The sequence below is a fragment of the Aureococcus anophagefferens genome, assembly GCF_000186865.1.
Source record: "Aureococcus anophagefferens unplaced genomic scaffold AURANscaffold_60, whole genome shotgun sequence".
In the NCBI taxonomy this organism is placed as follows: Eukaryota; class Pelagophyceae; order Pelagomonadales; family Pelagomonadaceae; genus Aureococcus; species Aureococcus anophagefferens.
The window spans coordinates 81,496-99,977 of record NW_008705613.1 but is presented as its reverse complement, the minus strand read 5'-3'; the positions used below and the strand labels follow the sequence as shown (position 1 = coordinate 99,977).

The 18,482-nt window shown below is 53.2% G+C and overlaps 5 protein-coding genes across 5 annotated transcripts in view; 2 read left to right on the top strand and 3 right to left on the bottom strand.

Moving 5' to 3' along the window:
- AURANDRAFT_72729 (hypothetical protein) overlaps positions 1–779 on the bottom strand; it is a gene marked incomplete at both ends in the record, with an annotated part of 1,085 nt that extends 306 nt beyond the window's left edge. The window contains 3 exons of the mRNA XM_009043633.1: positions 24–105; positions 374–509; positions 588–779. Coding sequence (XP_009041881.1) covers positions 24–105; positions 374–509; positions 588–720 — 351 coding nt within the window. The remainder of the gene's footprint in view (positions 1–23; positions 106–373; positions 510–587) is intronic.
- Positions 780–894: 115 nt separating this feature from the next.
- AURANDRAFT_68033 (hypothetical protein) lies at positions 895–2,607 on the top strand (the record flags this gene model as incomplete). The annotated part of the gene is made up of 5 exons (XM_009043645.1): positions 895–979; positions 1,000–1,612; positions 1,676–1,910; positions 2,071–2,265; positions 2,458–2,607. The coding sequence occupies 5 exons, from the start codon at positions 895–897 to the stop codon at positions 2,605–2,607; spliced, it is 1,278 nt and encodes a 425-aa protein (XP_009041893.1).
- Positions 2,608–4,171: 1,564 nt separating this feature from the next.
- AURANDRAFT_70441 (hypothetical protein) lies at positions 4,172–5,637 on the bottom strand (the record flags this gene model as incomplete). The annotated part of the gene is made up of 3 exons (XM_009043632.1): positions 4,172–4,347; positions 4,400–4,458; positions 4,539–5,637. The coding sequence occupies 3 exons, from the start codon at positions 5,619–5,621 to the stop codon at positions 4,293–4,295; spliced, it is 1,197 nt and encodes a 398-aa protein (XP_009041880.1).
- Positions 5,638–6,666: 1,029 nt separating this feature from the next.
- On the bottom strand, positions 6,667–9,273 carry AURANDRAFT_55543 (hypothetical protein; the record flags this gene model as incomplete). Its single annotated transcript, XM_009043631.1, has 1 exon — positions 6,667–9,273. One exon carries the CDS (start codon positions 9,151–9,153, stop codon positions 8,290–8,292), a length of 864 nt encoding a protein of 287 aa, XP_009041879.1.
- A 4,224-nt stretch (positions 9,274–13,497) lies between these two features.
- On the top strand, positions 13,498–16,945 carry AURANDRAFT_72726 (hypothetical protein; the record flags this gene model as incomplete). The annotated part of the gene is made up of 16 exons (XM_009043646.1): positions 13,498–13,781; positions 13,848–13,951; positions 13,994–14,279; positions 14,335–14,500; positions 14,563–14,648; positions 14,683–14,821; positions 14,866–15,016; positions 15,107–15,315; positions 15,381–15,505; positions 15,568–15,594; positions 15,650–15,692; positions 15,742–15,791; positions 15,837–15,857; positions 16,096–16,242; positions 16,457–16,847; positions 16,886–16,945. 14 exons carry the CDS (start codon positions 13,512–13,514, stop codon positions 16,159–16,161), a joined length of 1,743 nt encoding a protein of 580 aa, XP_009041894.1.
- Between the last annotated feature and the right edge of the window lie 1,537 nt (positions 16,946–18,482).

The window sequence follows — 18,482 nt, the reverse complement described above, 5'->3', positions numbered from 1 at the left end:
GGTCCCGCAGACGCAGGTCGCACCGCACTTATGTAGCTTGATGCTTCATTCTTCTTCCGGTAGTGGATCGAAGAGTGGTGCTGATGTGACCTTGGTACCTTAGTACTAGAAAGTGCAATCAGAATCATCAGGGACGTCAGTGGCCTCCCGCAGAAGCTCTCGGTTCAGTGTACGTTGCTTCTGGAGACGATCAACGTTCTTCTGGCGACGCAAGTCATTCTTAGCGACAGTGCGCTGGCGTTCAGCACGTTCAGCAGCCTGCATATCGACCTTGCTACGCGTCTGGGTCTTCTCCAGGTCGAGGAGGGCCTTAAGGCGCCGCTCTTCGTCAACGATGGCACGTTTCTCACGTCGAAGTGCGTCCAGGTCTGACTCTTCCCGGAGCGCTCTGACAATCACTTGTTGCTTGAGAGCAACGCGTTGTTTCTCGAGGAGTAGTACTTGACGTGCCTCCGCGGCAAGACGCACTTTGTTCTCCTCATCTAGACGTTCGTTTTCGGCAACTAAATCTACGAGGAAAGGAGAATGCTGTGTTTTGAGCTTCCAGCGGCGCCGAGTCGCCTCCCGACCCGCCCTCGCTCTTGCACGCGCAATCTCTTGATCTTCCAGTAATTTCGCCTTGACTCGATCTCGGTTGGCAAATTTGCGCGACAAAATGTGCGCCGCTCGTGCCCGGGCGAGCGCCTTGGGTCCGTCCATCATCACTTGCCTGTCCTGCATACTGAAAGCCGTACGGAATCAAGACGGCGCTAAATCTGAACAAAATCTTATGGAAGGACCTACTAAGTCATGAGATCAGACGATCGAGCGCCCTTGATTTCTTCGCAAGGCGTTATTAAAGATGCGCCGGTCAAAGATGTGTCCACGCCGCCACCACGGACGCGGGTGCCAAGTATGGAGGCTCTGACTGGAGCACGCGGTCTATTTGCTATTTATGTTGTTACTTATCACTTCTTTGGTAAGATACTAAACGAAAGATGTGCGTACAACAACTTTCAGGTGACTTTCGAGACGGTGCCTTTCCGACCTCGTTCCTCGCGCGGCGATTGTGTGCTCACGGATTCGTGGCCGTGACCTTCTTTTTTCAGCTGAGTGGCTTTGTAAACACAATCGTAAATGAGACTCGTATTGTTGACTATACCAATCATAAGTGGCAGCATCGTTTTTGGCACCGTCGCTTTGCCCGCCTGGGACCAGTCTATGTCTTGATGTTACTATGCTCTCTGCCGCCTCTGTTGGTAGCGTGGCAATCGATTGATGTACCCCCATTCGAAACAGAACTTGTTCGTGTCGTCGCTTGCATTGCCACAACAATGGGTGTGCAAAGCTGGGACTTCTTTGTACCACTGTGGCGGCTCTGGAACTACCCGGCGTGGGCTGTGAGCTGCGAGCTTGCATTCTACCTTGCATTCCCATTTTTAGTGCAAGGCGTCAAGTCTGTAGTACTCACAACCGCAGGGTTCTTCGACCAACGCCAGATCAGCTGGCACGTGACTGTTCTTCTTCTTGGACTTTGCACTCTCGGACAAGTAATTACCTGGTACTCGCTTCAGTTTGCCTTGGAGTCGTCGACGGGGCTGTCACCCCCCGTTGCGGGGGACATTGCCTATACGTAATGCAGCGCCGCACTGACCGATAAAGTGGTTGCCTTTATTAGTAAAAGTCCGCCTAACAGGTTTCCTCCTGTGCGCGTCTTTGAGTTCATCCAAGGTATTCTACTGGGCGTTGCTGCCACACAGCCCGCTAACTTGGCTCTCCTCAACCGAAAAGGTTTACAAGATATCAGCGAAAATGGGCACTGGTGCGGTAGACGAGTTTGGCAAAGGAGCTCTTTAGATGACTTGCATGAGCATCGCATTGCCATGCTTTCAGATGCTGCATCTATGGCCAACTTCAGAGTTGGCTCGAATGTGTCCCTATCAATGCTCACATGACATCAGTTCCCACAGGCTCTAATTCTTCTTACCGTGCTCCTTCCCACTAGCACCTCAATCCCGAAAGTGCTCGCGGTCTGTAGATCAGTCTCCAAAACCCGAAATGTGACAAGCTTCGATTTTGTAGAAACCACAGGTATATGCCTTTCCTACGGCCTGCTTCATCTACTCCGCTGCTCACGACGCTGGTTTTTTCTGTCGCCTTCTTCGAGCCAATCTACTTCATCGCATCGGGGAATGGAGTTACTGTATCTATCTGTCTCAAGGTCCTGTTATGCTTGGTCTCCTCTGGGCCCTCAATCCAGGTCGTGTTAGTGAGATTTACAACATGGTTATTGCTCGTGCCGTCGGCCTGAAAGATACTGATGCTCCGATCCTCCCACTGTCCACCCTCCCTGTCGTGCTCATCCTCGTTCACATCGCTGGCTACTTGCTGTTCAAGTTCGTCGAAGTCCCTGCACTAATTCTGCTTACCCAGGCACGATAGCCCTTACATCCCTTTAAAGTCCAAGATTCAAGCAAGGTTTCTCATAACCTGGTAGCGAGATATGGCCATATGCCTCTATCATGTTCATCGTTGTTCATCGCCGTCCTGGTTCAGCACCTTCGAAGCAGCGAGCTGCAAAGGGTCGCAAATGGGGCGAGGTGCCTCATCCATCCTCCTCCGACGTAGCGTACTGAAGTACAGCGGCTGCTTTCTCGGCAGCCTGATCAGCCGGCACGCTGGGTTCGCCGGGGGGGGGTGTTAATCTAAGCTCAAGTGACGTGATCGGCGCCGGTTGGTGCGCGGAAAGCGTCCGTGGTCTGTTTGAGGCGGGCAGCGCTCCGCGAAAAACATCGGGCTCGGGAAGTGGTTCGGGGGCGCCCAAAGCCCCCCGGGCTGCGGCGGCATCGTTGGGTGTCCGGGCCGAAGGCCGTATGCAAAGTTTCCAGTGACGGTCACATCATGATGTGCTGGTGGTAGTGTTTTGGAAAGGCTTCCGGACGTCGGGGAGGGTTCTGGGAAAGGTTTTACGACGGGCGGAAGGGCTTGGGAGCGGGGTCCGACGCAGCGGCTTACCTAACATGTTACTTACGACTTACATTCGGCCAAAACGACTCACCTGACGGGTTACTTTCGGACTCGGCGACTTACCCGGCGGCCTACCTCGGGCCGCGGGGGGCCCGGGGCGCCGCTTCGCGGAGCGCACGCGCGGCCGGGCAATCGACGGCGTCGGCGCCGTGGATGTCGGGGGCCGGCGCGATCGCCGGCACCGCGCCGCCATTGCTTCAGCTCGCGTGGCGTCGCCAAGCAGTAATAAAAACTATCAGCAGCCCGCGGGTTTTGGCGAGTGCCCAGTCATCCGTCCGTTTTGGCGAGCCCAACGACTTACCCCGGGGCCCGACGACTTACCCTACGACTTACAATCGGCGCCAGCGACTTAAAAACGGGTTACTTTTATCGTTGCGTCGGACCCCGTTTGGGAGAAGGGTTTTGGTGCGCGAAAACCGGCTCAGAAAGGTTTTACTGGGAAAAAAAAGCTAATCGCCGGAGACGCGCGGCTTCTTCTCGAAGACGACCCAGTGCTTCTCGTACTAGCTGCAGACTCGCCCAATCGACTAATCCTCATCGCAAATCTTCAATATCTTTGCACTGACGAAGCTGCGGTTTCCGACTGACGGATTGTCAGTCCACGCTCCAGACTCCCCGGTCACTAAAAGTGTGCAAGAGAAAGAAAGGAGAGGGTACCGTATCCGCGCACCCTCGTACAAAAGATACAAGTAAGCGACTATGCCAACATATATCCACTGCACTGTGAACCCAGATGACCCAAACCCCCCAGCGTCATCCCCTAGGATACACATCCCCCGTATCCTCCTCCTTCCTAACCTAAGCTCATAACGCTGGTGCTATGGTTCACCTGATCTGGGCCATGATCCCACACCGCTACCAGCTGTAAAGCTCAGCCTGCTAATCCACGTTGGGCGTGTCGGTAGTTAGGAGGAAGTGGGGTATCTGTGGATGCAAGGGGGATGCGCTGTACCGTGACTTCAGCCTGAGGGGAACAGACTACCGTGGCGCTGTCACCAGCATAGTATAGCATGAGCATAGCCAGTATAAGGCAAACTTAGCATAGCCAGCATAGGCCAGTATATGAGCGTCCCAGCATAGGGAGGATAGCATAGTCCCGAGTTAGGGTAGCATAGCCCAAGGAGCGGAATGTAGGCTCCCTAGGTAGCTGGCTTATCGCCAAGCGCACTTTGATTGTGCTTAATCACACTCGCGTTCTGACCACGTGCGATAGTCGCCGTTTATCATCCCCGGCACTGGGGCCTGCGGCTGGGGGCTTTACTCAGGTCGGCCGCATCAGCCCCGCATCAGCCCCGCATCCAGGCGGGCAAGCCACAAAAAGTTTTGAGCCCACTGGGTTGCCTATGTCCATATCGTGTCCATATACCTGGGCATCGCCCTCGCGTCGCCCCACCGGGAGGGGCCAAAATTAGGACGTGTCGGATTTCCCATCGGTTGTTCACCCGTGCCAGCCTAGGTTGTGCGGGGGAAAGACATTAGGAAGTCATGAGAGAAGCTCAGCATGGCACTAGGATATCAGCTCAGCACGGCACTAGGATATCAAAGAAGTAGCGAGACTCTGGATCACCATCATCAGGGAGGTCAGTGCAGTGCACGGCATTTTTGACTCCATCGATGCCGAACTTTGCGCGAATAGTATTAGGTCGGATCTCTTTTGCAAAATTGACATCCCATGGGCCGCAAGTCTCTCTCATTTTTTTAACGACGCTATCGCGACCTCGCAATTCCAAAGCACAGCACGGGCCTGAGCTTAGCTGCTTTACTGACGCCTCAAACTCAGGAACGACGCCTTCGTACACTTCAAGGAATTCAGCTGCAGCGGGGATGTCTAGTTTGAAAAGTGCCATTGCGGAAATCTCATACGCTTGAGCAGCTTCAATATGTGACAGTATGGATCCAAGCTGTTTGCTCATCAAGGCGTGGGGACGCACCACACAACAAGTGCAGTCACTGCCGTAACGAGCAGTCGGCCAAGATGCCAAAGAACGAGTAGTCCCAAAAGCCAATTCTTCAAGATGTATCGCTGCAGTGGCGTTCGGTGCAGCGATCGCGAGACGAGCAGACCCATAGCCGCTAAGAGAGTTGGATACTTGCTCGCAAGCCTGACTCAGCGCTTCAACGGCGTGCAAACCAGCAACAGTTACTACAATGGACTTTTCAGAGCTCAGGAGTTTGCTCATTTGTGGGCCCTCTTCTACGAGAGCAGCGCACTCTTTCGCTTCCGATTTACTCAAAGCTACCATCTTAAGCTTCTTAATTGTCAGACCTGCACCCTCCAACACTGAGATTGCCGCACCAAGCTTCCCCGACGCGACACAATTGGGTGATAATAGAGCTGTTGATACCATTTGAGACTTACGTAGCATCTCGGCTGTTGCTCTATCGGCATAACGCACAATTTTCAACGCCCGAGAGTGCAGAACGATTTCGTTCCCCACAAATAGATCACTGAGCCCAATCGACGCCGGTAGGGGTGATTTCTTCAGGAATGTGCGGCGCGACTTCGCGTCGTACATTTCCACTTGGCGCTCCTCTGCGTAGACGCGCATCACGAATTCTCGCGTCAGCATTGGCTGTGCGTCATACCACTCGACGCTCAGGCCGTAAACCGCCATGGCGTTGTAGTAAATTGTATGAAGAGCTGCTTTGGTTTTCGACCCTCGCCGGGGGTCGACTTTCCGACGCCTCTGGACGCCATCGAGGCCGATTTTGCTTCGGTTTTGCTGTTTAGTTCCCTCGTCCGGACCTTCGTCCCGCGCCTGGAACATCCAACTGTCCAAATCGGCCGCCGGGACGACGAGTTTCGCGTCGTCGAAATTCGTATTTTTGGCGACGAGGGTCGAAAACCAACGCACCGGCAGGGTACCTGGGGGCGGGCCCCTGGGCGCGCCTGGCGGTTCTTCTCGCGCTGCCTTTTGGCTCGGCTGTGCGCCGGGTGTCTGCCGGAGCCCCCCAGAACCGGCAAACTGCAAACTGCGGGGCTTGGCGCACCCACACGCACCGAACCTAGGGCGGGTATCAGCTAGAAGCTAGTAGCTAGTGCTCCTACGACCTAGCCCAAAACGGCGCCCAAGGTCGTTTTTGTTTGGGTCTCGCCGTCTGGTATCCCAGAGGGACGTGTCGTCGCTGCTCCGGGCGGGTGCAGCGCCCGGCCTGGTACCAGCGCCGGCGGCCTCTGCTTTGGCCGAAAACCACGCATGCGTACTGGTGGCTGGAGCTGAAGTCTGGAGCAGCCACCTCAAAACGGCCTTTCTGACTCGCCTAAGCCCCACAACGCCGCGTTCTGGCGCCGGATAGTCAAGAGGCACAAGGGCGATGCACACTGGACACCCCTTGCCGCCGTCTGAAGGCAGTTCGCTGCTATGTTGAACTGCAACCCAGGTTCAAGTTGACATCAACGTAGGTCAAATTTTAAGTTGCACTTCCGTGACCACGGCCCTGCCTCGTCTCGAGGGCCTCGGCGGGGTGTCCTTTGGCCCTTTACAGCCACAAAATCGGGTCTGTGGGCGGCAAATAGCCGCATTTTGAGTCCAGGACCCCTAGGGTCGAAAACTAACTAGGGTCGAAAACCAAAGCAGCTCTACATACGAAGGTTGGTGACGGAGAGGGGGCAAGCTTATCCTGGGGACAGCGTGGGAAACGACCATAGGGATGGACGCGGCCATAGGAATTATTAATTGTTCATCGGCGGCCGCCCGGCGGGAGGTCCTCTAGAGGTCCTCCGCCCACCGCGCGCGCGGGGGTCACAACGGACGTCCAACGGACGTCCAACGGACGTCCAACGGACGTGGGACAATTCATTTAGAATATTCGTTTCCCACACTGGGGACCTCAGGGGGGCTCGCGGGGTACCTCGGCGAGCCGTTGGTGACGGACTAGGAATTCCAGTCAATATGGGGCAGTCGACCCCCGAGTGGTACGTGAAGTGGTACGTTTTAATTCGCGCTCCTAGATGCCACTTTCCAGTAGAGAATCCGCACTGTCTTGGTTGACGCACATGTGCATAAGGCGCGTCGATGTGTCGTAGATGGTGCGCGCCCCTGCGGTCGTCGAGCGACCAGGCGGCACGGCGCATCCCGCTGATGCGGTCGCCGGGAACGAGCCAATTGGCCAATCGAACCGACTGGGCCCGACACTCCCGTGGGGCGCGTTTCGAAACGCGCTCATGCACGCCTCGGCCCAGATGTCATTCGCAGTCAGCCGCGCGGCGCCCGACTCGTTGCGCCGCTTGCGCAACCAAGATATATGTATGCGCAGCCGCTTTCTTAGAGCTGGCCGTCGGCGGCGCGCCGCGGCTGTCGTCGTGGCCGTCCGCGGCCGCGAGGACGTCAAGATTCGCCGACGCCGGACCCGACCCCGGCCAGGGCCGCAAGGGGTCCGGCGCTCCTCGCTGCCTCTAGATTCAAAGCCGCAGAAAAACAACAAACCTTGAAACAAAAAAATCTATGGTGGCACTGCCTGCGGTCTGGCACACTACCGGCGCACGGCACTGCACTGCGCGAGGGCCCTGATAAGTAGCCGCTGGCCGTCTTGCATGTCCCCAATGCTGCGCTCGATGCCGCTACATTCCAAGTGCAACGCCTCGATCTGCTGGCGCATGCCCCCCCGAAGCAGATCAATACTGCGAGGCTCTACCCTTCTGTCTTCTTCATACGCAGAGCGACACGATTTTATGGTTGCAGAGGGGGGTGAGACTGGTTCAGTATAGCTAAGAGCAGGGCGGTTGCCATGTAAATCTAATACGCCGTGGCTATCTGCCATGCCGTCGTGGGTTGCGTTCGCGAGCTCATGCTCGGCCTCCTTTTCCAAGGCACCAATAAGATCATCGTCATCACCTTCATCATCTTCTGGAGTTACCATTTTTTCAAGGAGGACAGCAACAACGACATTCATAAGCACGACAGCATGAAGAAGGATGTACGTAACAAAAAATAATGCAGTGGACATCGGAAACCAACCTTCCAGAAGCGATCGCCCGATGGCCTCAGCCCAGCTATCACCAGTGACCACTTGGAACAGCGTAAAGAGCGATTTCCCAAACGTGCCGAAGTACTCGTGACCCCACTCATTCCCCCGTGCAGTATAATAGGTGCCAGCGTTGCTCTCAACGTTATGATGGTGCTCAAGGAATTCCGCGCGACTGGGTGAAGGGACTTCTGCTATAAGAGCTGTCCCGTCATAATTATCGATCCAGAAGTCCATCTTTTCCGATGTGTTGAGCCTGTATTTTTGGATATAAATCAATACGTGTGTACACACGTATATACGTGGAACGCTCAAAAACTAAGACTGGCTCAGACACTGATAAAAAAACCAGCGCTCCATTGCGACTGTTATGCCTCGTGTCTTCGTGAAGCCAGACTCGTAGTGAAAGACTCCATCCCGGCCTAGATTCTTGAAGAAGTCGACAGCTAATATAGAGTATATGCACATTACGATCAGCATGATCAAAAACGCATTCATCACGCCTGGGACCGCACGTGCGAGAGACTCAAGAATTTTCCTTAGCGATTTGACACGTTTGAAAAGTCGGAATACGCGAAGTGCTCGAACCATGCGCAACATCCCGAGGGGACCCGGCAACGCGACACCAACCGCGGTGATCCACGAAACGGCGACTGTGATAAAGTCAAACACGTTCCACCCGTCCTTCCAAAAAAGTCTAAACCAGTGTGCATACATGTTCCAGGCAAGTTCAGCTGTAAAAATATAATTGAAAAAAGCTCCGGTCCCTTCGAAGATTCGCCTGTATCGCCTCCCTACCTTTCGACAATTGCATTTTGTGCTTTTGGTACACTCGTAGCTTTTCAATTCACAGACTTTGCCTGATGGCCAGACCTGCTTCTCGATGATGTTGATGACAAAATTCCCTAGGATCAGGACCGCCACGAACATCTGCACTCGAATGTCCGCATACACCTGCTTAGCCCAAGGCTGACAATCCCATATCATGCCATTCAACAACACCCAAGGCGTGAGTTCCTTCTCATGCATCGCATCGTCGATGTCTTCGTCGTACTCTGCGCTGTTGAGAATGATGTCATTTTCATTCGGTTTCGCACTCCTAGGAAACCGTGCCAACCGGGCCTCCTGTGCTTCTTTCTTCGCCTTGATGTTTCTCTTAATTTGGACTATTACGGCCGCCATGGTCGTTCGCAGGGGAAGTCGTTCGCCTTGACTATGAATATTGTGTAGTATCCGCGCCTTAGTATCACTGCCAGTGCACGAAACAACCGTTATCCCTAGACGCGCCCATAGAAAATATTTCCGTCCACTTGGCCTTTCGTATCTCCCTATAGCCTGAGCTAAAGGAAGCAAGTAAGATCCTGCAGCCGATCCACCGCTCGCGAGCGGCGACGACGATCCGGAGCCGACGCTCTTGAGCATCGTCGAGCTGAACAAGCCCTGCAAGGACGTCATCGTCTTCATAGTATAGCCCAAGGAGCGGAATGTAGGCTCCCTAGGTAGCTGGCTTATCGCCAAGCGCACTTTGATTGTGCTTAATCACACTCGCGTTCTAAGGGCGATAGTCGCCGCTTTATCATCACCTGCCCTGCTGGGATGCTATTGAGGCGCTGGCTACGAATTATGCAATCTCTAACCCGTTTGGGGCAATTCCTACCCTTGTTCGAGTGAAATATCACCATCCGGAACCTAACAGCAACCTAGCCCCTTACTAGTAACACTCATAGCAGGCGCGAACTCACCCAATCGCGGCGCGTAGTCCCGGGCGCACAGTCATTCGGCCAACAGACGGTGGCCGGCGCTCTAGTACACTCGCGAGTCTTCCGACCAGGTCGACTTTAAGGTCGGTGGGGTCTTTGGCACCGTCCAGCGTGAGAATTAGGTCCTGCAGAAGCGTTAAAAATACAATTCTAGTCTGATCAACATGTTGAGAGGTGACGTCTTTTGCCGCAGAAGCAAATTGAAGAACATTCCCGAGCTTAGCTTCCAATTCCCGGTCATTCAAACCGCAACTACTTGATAAAGTCGCTAGAAAGCAATTATGGGATTGTGCAATGGTTTCAAGGTCAGACACGTCGAGATTGTGGAAAAAGCACCTCCAGGCTTGTTCTATGCATGATTCATCAAAGGATGCCAACGCATCGACGACAAAGTTGAGCTCGTGTCTGAAACACTCGATCTTTCGAAGTCTCCCTGGGGACTCCCTGGAGAATGAATTTAAGATGGGTCGCCTCGCGGCATCAAAGTCACGCCGAAGCAGTATTCTTACATGATTGTTCCGCAGGAGTCGTGCATTAAGGTCAGCATAAACACGAACATTTTGAAAGAATACTTGAAGGCGCCAGGGAGGATTGTACTCGACGGATATATATTTGTGATGACCAGCGGTATTTGCATCAGGGGCTTTGGTTGTTTCGCGATATCGAAGTCGCTGTTCCCCCTCCTTTCGTGTCCAACCCGCCTGATACATAGACTCAAGAAACTGCCGCTGTATGGCGCATCTAGAATCCAGACCTTTCCTCGCCATCAAGCTCGAGAAACATTGCGATTGCCAGGACGCCCCACCAAGGACATGTTGCCGCAAGACAAAGCTTTGCTCCAAAAAGCTGCCCTCCGAATCGAGCGAAACCGATGCTGATGCTCCTTTTGTGCACTTGGTCTGCTTATCTAAAAGCTGTGCGGTATTTACCAGTGCCGACTTATGATCGAGCATAAGTTCTGATGGATGAGAGTATCGCATTGGCTTGTGCGTAAAGGCTCGATTAGAATCATCGCTCACCGGCTGCACGCGCGTTGAAGTGACAGTTGCATCACAACCGTTGTTTACCCCGACCTTAATTGAAAATGCACGACCCGAGGATATTGGATGCAGCTGCACTTTAAACACACCAAGTGTAAATTTTCCTGGCTCGCTACTGTGATCAGTGGTTAGATTGCGTTTTTCAGTACTTGCATCGCAGATCGAATCATTAGATGTGGCCAACTTCAAAATTCCCTTCGAATGGAGGCTGCCGCTTGAGATTTCTGGCTGTCTATACGGAAGTTCCGAAGATGACGCTGCTTTAATCGAGTAACGAATTGCTCGCAACTCTTCAACCCACATCGAAGCATCTTTCTCGAAAAGCTCCCGAAGGCGCATTCGACTTGAATTGAGCACTCCAATGCGATTTGATCGCCATTGAGCCGCATGTTTGTGCCTGGCAGCAGCATCAAGAAGCAAATTGTTCTTGGCCTTGAGAACTGCTGTGGCCCCGGACATTTGGGGTCGCACACTACAACTATTCGCTGGTGCGAGATATATTGTCCCACGATGTTGCGCTGGTGTATAGGTTGGTAGTGATGCATCGAGACTTTTATACCCCTGTTGATCGGAATTGAAGTCCTTAGACGACAACCCCCCCGGGGGGGGATCTGGTGATCGAGCCCACCTGCGTGAAAGTTGAAATGGGAGGCCAGCAACGCCTCGTGCAAGTTGCGAGCTTGAGACTCCAATGTATTCAAGAAACTGGACGGTGCTGCTGAACGTTTGTTTCGCAAATTCAGGCGGGACAAGGCAGTTAGGCATGCCCATCCGGCAGCTTGGAGCGCTGTTGAACAAAGACTCAACGTTTTTCGCATCACGCTTATCTGTGATGAAAGCGGTTGGATTCGGGCGCAAATCAACATCAGGACTAAAGAGTAGACCAGAGCACAATCGGCCAGTAACAAGCCAGCACTCAAAAATTGCAGCAAAGGGAAGCATACAGGCAACAAAAAAACAGGATGGTAGACTGGCCACTCCACAAAAAAACTCTTTGAAGCTGGCTTCTTCCAACGTATTTATCGCAACAAATGGCCGCGACTCAACGGCCTCAAAGAATGATTCAAGACGACGAAGAGCTCGTCGCGAGAGCCGTGTGCCATGCTCAAGTGTCACGAGGTCTGAGCTGTCTGCATTCGCAATCGCTTTCAGAATTTCCTCCTGGGGCGCTTTAATCGTTGCACGAAGTCCTGAGAATCTAATGGCAACAAGTGGGGTGTCTACTAACTGGCGTAGCCAAATATGCCTGGCTCCATCAACGGCTGCCGCACCAAAGAGGGCCCAAGCATATCTTGGCCCCACGCGATATTGTCGCGCAGTGGCTTTCGAGATCATGGAATTTTCGATGCCACATAAAGTAAGGCAAACATCATCCCCAAATAAATATTCCGCTGCTATATGGGCGGCGTGAGTTCGCGCTGATATGTGGCAAAGATTCAAGTAATGACGCCGAGGGAGCAGCATAGCATCAGTTCTGCTCGCCGTCCCACCCGAGAACGGATGCTCGGTAGTAGAATGCATGCGTTGAAATCCAACTTCAGGCACACTATTGCCTGCGTTGAGTACTTTCACAAACAGATCAAGCATATGGACTGGTATCTCTGCATTCGGCGGAGTCCTGTAGTGGAGGGCTTGTTGGTGCCACGCGTAGACTTGTACGATCAATTCTGAGAAATCTGATTGATTCCTTGGTAGCATGTTCGTGCTCAGGAGAAGTGTTTCGAACAAAGTCTTAGCCCATGGTTCGTAGCAGCCGGAGCCCGAGCATAACTTTAATTTCCCGGTGATCGCAATCCAGAGTGCATTGAATTCCAACTTCATGGCTCAAGCAATTCTCGTCGTCGGGGATAATATATTATGGATTTCCGTCCACTTTGCCTTTCGTATCTCCCACTAGCCTGAAGCTAAAGGAGGCAAGGTAAACTCCCCCCACGAAGGGGGGCTGAGCTCAGTTCAATTAAAGATGCCAGAATGAAGGCCGACGGACCGCGCTTGGATGGCGCACAGCATAGCCAATGCCATTTTACCCTGCTCCAACTTCGAATGCCTAAGCAGTTCTAGTTAGACAAGGTAATGGCTGTCCGATTGCTGGTTATTGTATATTCGGCCGGATAGGGAGGAGGCAACAGGTCTCATGGAAGACGTGGTCTCCAGTCCGCCCCCCTTGTTCCATATTTAAAAAGGGGAGGTTATTTATTCTGGCACCTTTAATTGAAACTGAGCTCAGCCCCCCCCCTTGAGGGAGGAGCTTACTCTGCTTCCTTTAGCAGGCCCAGTGCGAAAAACAAACCCTTGAAACGAAAGGCCTGGGGTTTTGTATCTTGAAGTTCAGCTTGGTTAGTTGCAAAGTTCAACATAAAAGTTGAAGTTAAGGGGTCGTAAACCGCTCGAAAGTGGGGTCCTTTCGCCGAGGCTGGCGTTGTGAGTGCGGTAGCGTCGTACATTTTGAGACACTCGGGCGTGAGGATCTTTTTTCGCGAAAAGCTGACTTTCAACCCGCACTAGACCCGCGCGCGCGCGCGCGCACGGCAAATTTTCAGGAGGTGTAGTACACGTCCCTCCGGCCGCTGGCCGGATTTAATTAATAAACATTATTTTCTTTTTTTCGTATGGGCCGGCCTAGGCGTCGGTTGTTTTTCGCACTGAGCAGGCCTGTTAGCTCAGGCTAGTGGGAGATACGAAAGACCAAGTGGACGGAAACAGGAAACAAGCAAGGGACCCAGACCAAGTCCCTTTCGCGATGAAATCGACTGCCCCAGTCTGGACTCCCAGGCTGATTGCACAGGCAGATCACGCGCCCCAACTCGCTAGCAACATGGGTGGGGCGTCAACCGCATCATTCTTTCCTAGTGACACATCAGAGACGGGAGCGAAGAGCCAACTAGCGCAATGTCCAATAGGCATTCAAAACGACCTCATCCAAGTGACACGCTACGGCTGTAGTTTCTTCGTGCGTCGATCACAGGCCATGGTCGATCCAGATATTCAAAACATAGATGTTCATAAAATAGTACTGACCCGATACTATTTGGCAGCGTCTGACGTTTACATGATTGGAACGATCCGGCATCAATAGGCCCAGCTTGATGCGGGTGAGTCGATTGCGCAGTCAATCATTTGTGAATCATGGGATCAAACATTCATTAGATTTTCAAGTCTAACAAGCGCCGCATCTCCACGGTACCAGTCATCTTCCTCAACCATGGTAATGTTTTTTATTAGATGGGGCGGATTCCGTGCAACATCCCTCGGAGTCCCCGAAAATCTACGTCACCACGTTGAATCGCAATCACATGACATGCTGAGGCAACTGGAACCAGATGATGAGCGATACCTGGAGATCCCACCTGAATATGGGGCAGCTTGGCCTCTTGACTTTGATGAACGTACAACGCGAAACATTGCAGGATCATTTGGGTACCCAAGCGTAATGTACAAGGTGATTGATCGCAGATCTGGCGCACCATATGCATTGCGTCGCGTTGATGGAGCTCGGGCTTCACCAAAGGTCATTTAGATATAGAACTAAGCCTCCTTTTATAGTGGCTTGACACCAAACACAGGCTGCATCTGCCACACAAACGCGTTGGCGTTCCGTGCGACACGCAAATCTCATTCCTCTCAAGCGTGCATTTGTGCACTCTGGAGCCACGTATTTCCTGCACGAATACTGCCCTTGTGCAAGGTCGTTGCTAGAGATCTACTTCCCACCATGTTCAGACTCGACAGGTACGAATTGCAGATTTACCACGCAAATGGTTGAACACAAATGTTCATATTGAGTCTCTTAGGCATGCCGTCGGTTCCTGAATCGACACTATGGAGCTATCTGTTGCAGCTGTTGGCTGCTTTGCGTGTAATACATGCAACGACGGGAGTATTTCACTGAGTATCTACCTAAGCTTTTTTAGAACGATACCATTGGGAGCCAGGCATGTCGCACGCTTGGGCTCTCCCGGATACTTGTTACCGGCAACACACGAATAAGACTTGGTAACGTTGGCGTTGTCGATGTCCTCGAAGCGGATATGCGCAATAACCCGTGCGCGGGTGTCGCATACTTCTCATAGTAATTCACCGTCAATTGCTGCTAGGCAAAAGTAAGACAGCCGCAGAGATCGACGACGTGATCGCTTTGGGGCATGTCATGTTAGCGCTCGCTACAAGAGCACTGTCTGACGGCTCGTGCACGCCCCAAAATGAATTGGCGCGTTACCAATATGCATACTACAAGGGGACGCGTGTGTGCCTGGCATAGGCGGCTACGACTAGACTTCGTTATGTTGCCGCAAGGTGGAACATTGCACAACGCATTTACAGAAGAAATAATTCTAGGTACTCGCGAGAAATATATGCGTTGATTTCCGAACTACTAACGAAACCACCAACTGTGTTCGCACTTTGTGACATGCTTTCTGGTCGTGCATTTGACGAACTCGATGCTACTTACCAGTGCGTTGACTGCTACGAGGGTTTAGCCTCCGCAGAAGTTGGTGCTGGTCGCTTGCTCAGAGTCATGCTCCACGTTAGCTCAGCACTGTATGGTCCAATAATGCAGGGTAACTAGCACATTTATAGCGTTCACGCAAGGTCGCGATTGAATCTGCAGGTTCAGAGAAACAAGCTGGCTCGGTATGGTCCGAATCGGGTGAAAGGTATTTGCTTTTGCTCTTCATGGATTATGTATTCCATCAAGTCGATGGCTCCGGACTGTCCATTCTCAACTATGGCCATGTCGATCTCAGTGCAGCCTCAATGGGTTCATCCGGAGCGAACTGATGCTGTATCTCGCACAGGTCATCGCATCTCTCGTGAAACTTGATGTTTGCTCGGGAGTAGAATGATAGTCTTCGATAATACGTATAACTACTAATACAGGCCTCCGATCCAGAGAAAATCTTACTAGTCTCGCGAGACGGTCGTCATATTCCGCGTGACAGCCTGACTATGCAACTGAAGCCCTATATTAGGCACGATTCTTGCAAGCTCTTATCTTGAAGTTCGCCAGGCTTTGAGTCAGGTCGGCCTGCTTGAAACGCCAATAATTTGTAAGCCAATTTGGCAGGTATATGCATCTCTTTATCATGTCTCTCTGATATAGAAAGAAGGGATATCCGGAGCAACTGCCCCAGCAATACTGGCCAGATTCCATGAAAGCTCTGGGTCGATACAAGACCTCTAGCGGAAATTGAATGCGAACCCCATTAGTAGTAGCCCACCTGGCGCGTTGTGGCGGCCAATAGCACCGGAGACGTTGCTCCATCAGTTCTCCTGACTGTAGCGGGATTTGCCCTTCAAGGTATACTTCCCTTGTTTGGCTTTAGGTTCACAGTGTTCCCAATGAAGAAGATATATCTCGTACTCGAGTACGAGCTGTCGGCTGTCGCTGACATCTCCCTCTATTATTGTGCACCTGGAGCGCACCCAGGAAAATCCTCCCCTATCCAGCCGGCCCTATTCTTTTCCTGGGGGTCCTAGACTAGGCTAGTCCCCGAGCTGGGTGGAGTCCGCGTGCGGAGTCCGCGTTGAAGGCACACCCAGCTAGCGCACCCAGCTCATCCAACTATATCATTTTATATCTTGTATCATTCCTTACTATGTCCCGCGGCTATATCACCTGCGCATATGATCGCGCCATGGAGGATGGTGGTGCTTGAGAGCGAAGCTAATGCTGGAATATACCAGAAAACTTGACGTTTCAAGGAAGCGATATTTGCACAAGCTAGTAGAGCTTTCGCAACGCCGGGCTTCGCTCCAAAAGAAACTCAAGTGCGAACACCAATCGGTCGAGGCGTTAAATCAAATTGAGCAGCAAGTACATGCACGTGGGTGGCTTACGGCGACGGGAAGACAAGCTACGATCGCCGCCACTTCACCACGAAGACTACCACCGATACGGAAAATAGCAAAACAACGGAATTCTTCTGGAGAAAAGAATCATTATTGTAAGTCAAAAGGATACGGCATAGGAGTCAGCGGTGAGACACGAATTTCAGATCTAAATAACGATAAGAACGTGTGCCAGAAACGGACAGGTTCCAAGCAGTGCACACAAGAAGAGATTGATAGAAGCAATGTAACACCAACAGATTTTGAATATTCATCTTTTGGTAGAGAAACAAAAACCGCAAAGAAAAAAAAAGAAAACAGCGCTCCCGCCAAGAATTCAACTAAATTGAACGATCACCGTGACTCTGTTGTCGTCGAAGGCAAAATGTTTAATATGGTAAAAAAGAAACCCGCAGAAGCGAGAATACACGAATCGAAGCCAAAAAAAGACGGAAAAAAGGACTCAGGAAGGCATCTTGCAAAATTGAAGCAGATTCGTGCGGACGAAGAAGCTGAACGGCGACACGCGGAGGCGCGACAGCTCGAGGAGGCGCGACAACTCGCGGACTTGGAGCAAGATCGCGCAGACGAAGAAGCTGAACGGCGACACGCGGAGGCGCGACAGCTCGAGGAGGCGCGACAACTCGCGGACTTGGAGCAAGATCGCGCAGACGAAGAAGCTGAAAGGACGCGGAGGCGCGACAGCTCGAGGAGGCGCGACAACTCGCGGACTTGGAGCAGATTCGCACAGACGAAGAAGCTGAACGGCGACACGCGGAGGCGCGACAGCTCGAGGAGGCGCGACAGCTCGCGGACTTGGAGCAAGATCGCACAGACGAAGAAGCTGAACGGCGACACGCGGAGGCGCGACAGCTCGAGGAGGCGCGACAACTCGCGGACTTGGAGCAGATTCGCGCAGACGAAGAAGCTGAACGGCGACACGCGGAGGCGCGACAGCTCGAGGAGGCGCGACAACTCGCGGACTTGGAGCAGATTCGCACAGACGAAGAAGCTGAACGGCGACACGCGGAGGCGCGACAGCTCGAGGAGGCGCGACAGCTCGCGGACTTGGAGCAAGATCGCGCAGACGAAGAAGCTGAAAGGCGACACGCGGAGGCGCGACAGCTCGAGGAGGCGCGACAACTCGCGGACTTGGAGCAGATTCGCACAGACGAAGAAGCTGAACGGCGACACGCGGAGGCGCGACAGCTCGAGGAGGCGCGACAACTCGCGGACTTGGAGCAAGATCGCGCAGACGAAGAAGCTGAACGGCGACACGCGGAGGCGCGACAGCTCGAGGAGGCGCGACAACTCGCGGACTTGGAGCAGATTCGCGCAGACGAAGAAGCTGAACGGCGACACGCGGAGGCGCGACAGCTCGAGGAGGCGCGACAGCTCGCGGACTTGGAGCAAGATCGCGCAGACGAAGAAGCTGAAAGGCGACACGCGGAGGCGCGACAGCTCGAGGAGGCGCGACAGCTCGCGGACTTGGAGCAGATTCGCACAGACGAAGAAGCTGAACGGCGACACGCGGAGGCGCGACAGCTCGAGGAGGCGCGACAGCTCGCGGACTTGGAGCAGATTCGCACAGACGAAGAAGCTGAACGGCGACACGCGGAGGCGCGACAGCTCGAGGAGGCGCGACAACTCGCGGACTTGGAGCAGATTCGCGCAGACGAAGAAGCTGAACGGCGACACGCGGAGGCGCGACAGCTCGAGGAGGCGCGACAGCTCGCGGACTTGGAGCAAGATCGCACAGACGAAGAAGCTGAACGGCGACACGCGGAGGCGCGACAGCTCGAGGAGGCGCGACAACTCGCGGACTTGGAGCAAGATCGCGCAGACGAAGAAGCTGAAAGGCGACACGCGGAGGCGCGACAGC